This window comes from Myotis davidii, unplaced genomic scaffold (genome assembly GCF_000327345.1).
Source record: "Myotis davidii unplaced genomic scaffold, ASM32734v1 scaffold187, whole genome shotgun sequence".
Lineage (NCBI taxonomy): Eukaryota > Metazoa > Chordata > Mammalia > Chiroptera > Vespertilionidae > Myotis > Myotis davidii.
The window spans coordinates 2220249-2227362 of NW_006383018.1; the positions used below are offsets into that span (position 1 = coordinate 2220249).

Below are 7114 nucleotides of genomic sequence, written 5' to 3' on the forward strand. Positions count from 1 at the left end.
ATTTTGTTTTTTGATGTTTCTGGATTTCAACTTTCTGCTCGAACTCCATACAGAACTGCCTTTGAAACTGTATTATTGCTTACAAAAGTAGGTTTTCTGTTGCTCTTTTACTGCATTCTACATCTGGTCTAATATATAGATACAAAAGACTATATGAAATAACAATAATTTTAATAAAATATATTCCACCTTTACTGTTTGAAGCTTTGATGATAAAGAATTATCTAAACTTGCTGTCTCTAGTTCTTCAGAATTAACCTGCTCCTCAAACTATTGCAACCAATAAAGCCTTCTTTATTGCACACGTCTCAAACCTTATCTTGCTTGAACTTTTATTCTTACTTCTTAGACTATTTCTCAGTCTACTTTTTATACTCCTTCCTGTTTATTTTTTTAAATATATTTTTATTGATTTCAGAGAGGAAGGGAGAGGGACAGGGAGATAGAAACATCAATGATGAGAGAGAATCATTGATTGGCTGCCTCCTGCACACCCCACACAGGATTGAGCCTACAACCCAGGCATATCCCCTGAACCATGACCTCCTGGTTCATAGGTTGATGCTCAACCACTGAGCCACCCTGTCTGGGCTTGTTTATTCTTTAACCAGCATTCAGTTAAGAAAATATGCTGATGACTGTCAAATCTGTATCTGATCCCCAAATCCTTTGGTTAAGCGTTAGACCAGCTGCCTCTTGGACATCTTTGATTGCATATCCCATTAACTTCTCAAACTTAATATGTATAAACTGACCCTTTTTCCCCCTTTTAATTCTCCTGCCTCCTCCAGAACTTTACTGAGTATGTAAGCAGGAAACCTGGATGGTGGTCTTAATTCTATCTTTCTCACCACCTGTACCAAGCCCTGTCAGTTTTATATCCTAAATTATTCTGCAGTCATCTGCTTGTTTTCATCCACACTGTTTTAATCATCAACCCCTCTCATTAGAATGTTGTAAGGCCCTCCTATCTGGTCTCTTTGCTTCCAGTCTCATTTCCCTGCAATCCACTTTTTTATGAGGCAGCTCGAGTGAGCTTTGTACAAGAACCAACCTGATGTTTGTTCTCTGCTTAAAATACTTCGATAGTGCCTCATTGCTATTAGATTAAGATCCAACCTGACCGTGGTGTATGAGGTCTGTCTGGTAAGGTTGGACTCCTTACCTAGCAGTCTATCTTTCTCTGCCTGCCCCTCTTCCATTCTATATCCAGCCCTATGATTTCTCTGTAACACTATGTGATGTTTCTTATCTCCAGGACTTTATATATTCCATTTCCTTTGCCACTTTTTGCCTATTTTGAATAATAGTGCTGTAAACATTTGTGTACAGGTTTTTGTATGGACATGCCTTTATTTCTTTTGAGTATATGCTTAGGAGTGGAATTGCTAGATGAATGTTAATTCTCTGTTTAACATTTTGAGGAACTACTAAACTGGTTTCTAGAGTGGCTGCACCATTACACCATTTTACAGTTCTACTTGTAATATATGAGGTTTCTACTTTTCCACATTAATATCTACACTTAGATATTAATTGTTATTGTCTCTTTATTTTAGCCACCCTAGTAGGAATGAAGTGGTATTTCATTTTGGTTTTGATTTACATTTCTCTAGTGATTGAGGATGTTGATCGTCTTTTCATGTGCTTATTAGCCATTTGTTGTCTTTAGAGAAACGCCTATTCAGACTTTGTGCATTTTTTAATTGGGGTTTTTTGTCTTTTTAGTGTTGAGTTGTAACACTAAATTTTTGTGTTGAGTTGTAACATTATATTTTTGATACAAGTCCCTTATCAGATACACGATTTGCAAATGTTTTCTCCTGTTCTACCAGTTGCCGTTTCACTTTCTTATGGTATGTTTTGAAATACAGAATTTTAAATTTTAATTAAGTCTCATTTGTCTATTTTTTCTTTTCCTAATGCTTCTTGGTGTCATAGCTAAAAAACTATTGCCTAATTCCTAGTCATGAATTTTTTTTCTATTCTAAATTTTTTCTGTATGCTTAATAGAATTCCAGATATTTGTAATTGGCTCAAGACACAAATCACAGCTGTCTCTAGGATGTTATGTAAGCCAAAATAAGTTGACACATGACCTATTAAACATTTTCTGAGTTTCCTTTGTTAATTTTGTGGTGGTTGGGATTTATTGCGTTTCAGAGATGTGACTAGGCTCTAGATTACATAGGCCCGTGGTCGGCAAACTGCGGCTCGCGAGCCACATGTGGCTCTTTGGCCCCTTGAGTGTAGCTCTTCCTGAGCCTTAGGAGTACCCTAATTAATAACAATGTACCTACCTATATAGTTTAAGTTTAAAAAATTTGGCTCTCAAAAGAAATTTCAATCGTTTTACTGTTGATATTTGGCTCTGTTGACTAATGAGTTTGCCAACCACTGACCTAGGCCTACAAGGTAAAGAAAGATATTGGCAAACAGGTAACCTATATACTAGTAGATTATTTTAACAAAATTATTTGGTCTTTCTTTTTTGATTTAAAGGAGTTGGAGTTGTATGATGAGGAAGTTCGAGCAAAACCTGCACTCCTGGCAGTAAATAAAATGGACTTGCCAGATGCCCAAAATAAATTCCATGAACTGATGAACCAACTCCAGAATCCTAAAGGTAAAACTGACTCATTCATTTAATTACAGTGTAATGAGTACCTGATTTGTGCCAAGTGATACAGTCAGTGGAAAAGAAAACTGACAGTTACTACTCTTAAAAAAAGTATGTTTGATGACAGAACCCGTACCATATGAAACATTTGCATAACATTATAATGGAATACGCACCAAGTTTCAGAATGTGTGATGTTCTGAATGAAAGGAGACAAAGAAGAAAAAGATCATGTGAGCTGAAAAGGTTAGGCTTCATGAAGAAGTAAAACTTAAACTGGGTCCTTACTAAGTTATTTGGATCAGAAGAGGAAAAAGTCAGCATCTTCCTATAAAGTCTTTCCCCTTAACATGTTTCTCAGGTTCTAGAACTCTATTCCCCTAGTACACCGTAAATTTAAAACAGCTAATAGTTCTAAAGACATACTTTATGTGTCTGCAGTGTCAGCTCTATGGGTCTTCAAAGAAGAACTTGAGTACATGTCTATGTACAGAAAAATAGATGCTGTTACTCCAAAAGATTTATTTGTTGGAAATTTCTTTCTAAATGGATCACTTTGTATAAAGGAACTTAAAGGGTTTCTCTAATCTGGCTGGTGTTGCTCAGTGGTTGAGTGTCAACCTATGAGCCAGGAAATTGTGGTTGGATTCCAGGTCAGGGCACGTGCCTGGGTTGTGGACTCGATCCCCAGGAGGGGGCATGTAGGAGGCGGCCGATCGATGATTCTCTCTCATCATTGATGCTTCTATTTCTCTCTCCCTCTCCTTTACCCTGAAATCAATAAAAACATATTTTAAAAAATAAATATAAAGGGACTCTCCATTGTCTTGAATGTTGAACTTTGCAGAACTCTCTACCCTACAGTGACGATGCTTTCGTTTTACTGAGTCTAGAAGAGAACTTCTTCACAAACGAGGAAATGTCGGGAGGATAGCAAGTAGCTAACGTGTTTTTAAATAGTACTGATTTCTCTGTTTTTATCCCTGGGGAAAAGAAATTATTATTAGGAATAGCAGTCGACACCAGAAGATTCTTTTTCTGCTCAAAAATATTTCCCTGGAGCAACTTACATATTGAAGCTGTCCTTGAGTTACTTTTGGGATATAAATATTCCCTGGAATTAGTATATAGTCTTTATTCCTTCATGTCATTTGCTTTGTGAGATCATTAGATCTGTTTGCTAGATGATCTTACAGAAGGCATTTTCAGAGGAGGTACCAGAAGAGAAGGTAACTCCAGAGTTTGTGGCTGTTTTGAACCATTAAAAACAAATTTCTGAGTTTTACCTCTCTGGACTTCTTGAGGGCAAATGAATCTCAGAAACTAAGCTCCCTGTTGGCTTGTCCATTCTCTTTCAATCCAGCCTTTGCAGTTCATGTCAGTATTGACACATCCCATTGTATGCCACCCCTCCTCCCTTTGCCTTGGTGGTCTGGGAGAGGGAAAAGTAATAGAACATCTTTCAGCTACTGTGGAGTGATAAGAGTAGACGCATCTGAAATGCTCTCCCCTTAAATTACCCCCACATCTTTTTCAATTTTAATATGGCTCCTTGTACCAGTGCCTATACTTTAGGGCAGTTAAAGGCCATCCATGTATGGAGGCAAGCTAGCGTATCCCAAATCATAAATTATGTTATTTTTATAGAAAGGTTCTTTCAGAGAATCTACATAGCCTCACTTTAGCAAACACCTCCTCCCCCAAAGCAGCTTGCTTCTATAAGTAAATTATCTTCTGTGATTCTTTTATTTATACTTAATTTGGTTGAAAATATCTTAATTCAACAAATATCTCCCATGTGTCAAGAACCTTACCATTGTCAATAGTAAAAACCAAGGTTTCTGGAAGCATATTAGAAAGAGAAGGAAAAAGGAATTAAAAATGCTGTTTTCGGTTTCTTGGTTCACAAATCAAACCTTTAACATAGTTCTGACTTACTTCAAAGACAATGAAAATCAGCATAGTTTTATGTTTTTTTTTGTTTCAGATTTTCTGCATTTATTTCAAAGTCAGATGATTCCAGAGAGGACAATGGAGTTCGAACATATCATCCCCATCTCTGCAATTACGGGAGAAGGAATTGATGAATTAAAGAACTGTATAAGGAAATCTCTGGATGAACATGCAGACCGGGAAAATGATGCGTATCATAAGAAACAGTTGCTTAATTTACAGATTTCTAATACAGTATCTCATAGTGAGCCACTCTCAAGGAATGCTGTTACTAGTTCCAGAATGGATACAATTTAAATCCATTAAAAATGAACATGAAATTGTGTTCGTTTGAAAACTTTTCCACAGAGTATTATGTATTCCACATTTATTATGAACCTTCTGATATATGCGCCATCATTTGGGAACCATATCTTTTTAAGTTGTTTATAGTTAAGTGTATTAATAGTAAAAAAAAATAAAAGAAAAAGTGAAAGCTGAAAATGACAGTTTATAGTTTTATAGCCAATCTACCTAAAATAAAATCCTCTGATATTTCTGTACTTACAATGTCTCAAGTGAGATCATTTTTAAAAAATAGATGAAAGGATTTCTCAAATATTATTAAAGTGAGCAACTAGGTATTTGTTTTGAGTCTGTCATGTACTTGGTTCAATTATGAAGAGTTCTCATTTTAAGAAAATCTAAAAACCCTAAATTTGAACATAATGTTTGGTGATAACAAAGATCACTGATAATATTTAACAGATAGCAACAAATAGATTTCAGCTTTTGGAAATTTTTCCTTTTATTTTAAACGTATTTATTTATTTTATTGATTGCAGAGAGAGGGAGAATCATAGATTGGCTGCCTCCACTGGGGATCAAACTTGCAAACCGAGCATGTGCCCTGACTGGGAATTGAACTGGTGACCTCTTGGTTCCTGGGTCAGTTCTCAGCCACTGAGCCATGCACTGGGCTTAAACTTATTTTTTATTGTTGGAAGTATTACAGATGTCTCCCATTTTATACCTCCACCCAGCTTCTGTCCCACCCCAGGCCTTCACTGCACTGTTGGCTGTGTCCAGGGGCTGTGCATATATACATATAAGTTCTTTGGTTAATCTCTTCCCACTGCCCCTACCTGCCTTCCCTTGTCAATCCATTCCATGCTTACATGTCTCTGGACTTAATTTTTGTTCATCAGTTTATTTTATTAGATTCCATATATACTAGTAAGTGAGATCATGTGCTATTTGTCTTTTGCTGACTTGCTTACTTCATAATTTACCATAATAATTTACAGGTCCATTCATGCTGTCTCAGAGGGTAAGAGATCATTAATTTTTTACAGCTGTATAATATTGCATTGTGTAAATGTACTGTAGCTTTTTTATCCACTCATCTATAGCACTTCGGCTATTTCCAGATCTTAGCTATTGTAAATAACGCTGCTGTGAATATAGGTGTGCATATATTCTTTCTGATTGGTGTTCCATGATATATTCCCAGGAGTGGGATTGCTAGGTCAAATGGCAGTTCCATATTTAGTTTTTTTTAGGAAATTCCATACTATTTTCCACAGTGGCTGCACCAGTCTGCATTACCACCTGCGGTGTACTAGGGCTCCTTTTTCTCCATATCCTCGCCAGCACTTACTGTTTGAACATTTTCTTTTTAAGTATAAGAGTATTTTTTCTTACTTTGGAGCCGATTGGTGTATGACTCATTTTTTTATGGCCTCGTCTTTTTCATTACTTTCACATTTTAGTAAAGAGAAAATAAAATAGGAAGTGCAAACTCTAATATTATCAATCATAAATGTATTCTTCAGGTTATAACTTCTGATTTTCAAAAATATTTATAAATTGAACATTTTTCTTAATGAGTTGTATTGTAAAATATACATGTTCATTGTAAAATATAAAATTTAACCAGTGTAGCCTGGCTGGCGTGGCTCAGTGGTTGTGTCGACCACTATGATAGCCAATAAATTGAAATCCTGTCTTAGTGAATAGAATATAAAGATTCAAAAGTCTTATATAAGACTGATTAGATTAAAAAATGATTACACACAATGGAAAGGTAAATGTGGCAAATGTTGATAATTGTTGAATATAGAAGGTAAGTAAGTATATGAGTGTTCTTTGTACTATTCAAATTCTCTGTACCTTTGAACATTTTCAAAATAAATTATAGAGTTTGAGCTCTTTTTCACTTGGTGCCTTGGTAAATACTTGGAGGGGAAAAACGTATTTAAAGATGTTTTGCTAACCTTACAAATAAATCACATTTAGTCGGAAATAGTTACGTGGGTATCCAACTCAAACTACCTTTAGGTTGTTTTTGTTTTTTTTTTCGTTTTAGGTTTATTATTTTTGTGTGTGTTTCTAAGACTTACAACCCAAATCTGGACCGAACTGAAGGTGGGAGGAATAGGGTAGGTGGGAGGAAGGCGAGGGAGGTGGCCTCAGGATGTCGCTGCGGCTGGCCGCCCAGTGGATTCTGGGAATTGTAGTCTCCCAGGGCACTCCTGGTGAGGGCATCGGGAGAATCTGAGC

At 36.2% G+C, this 7114-nt stretch overlaps 1 protein-coding gene across 2 annotated transcripts in view; it reads left to right on the forward strand.

Moving 5' to 3' along the window:
• Window positions 1-5194, forward strand: part of GTPBP10 (GTP-binding protein 10 (putative)) — a 22161-nt gene extending 16967 nt beyond the window's left edge. For both annotated transcript variants that reach the window (XM_006779187.2, XM_006779188.2), the window contains exons 8-10: window positions 11-87; window positions 2503-2626; window positions 4608-5194. In XM_006779187.2, coding sequence (XP_006779250.1) covers window positions 11-87; window positions 2503-2626; window positions 4608-4870 — 464 coding nt within the window. In that variant the 3' untranslated portion in view covers window positions 4871-5194. The remainder of the gene's footprint in view (window positions 1-10; window positions 88-2502; window positions 2627-4607) is intronic.
• Window positions 5195-7114: the final 1920 nt, after the last annotated feature.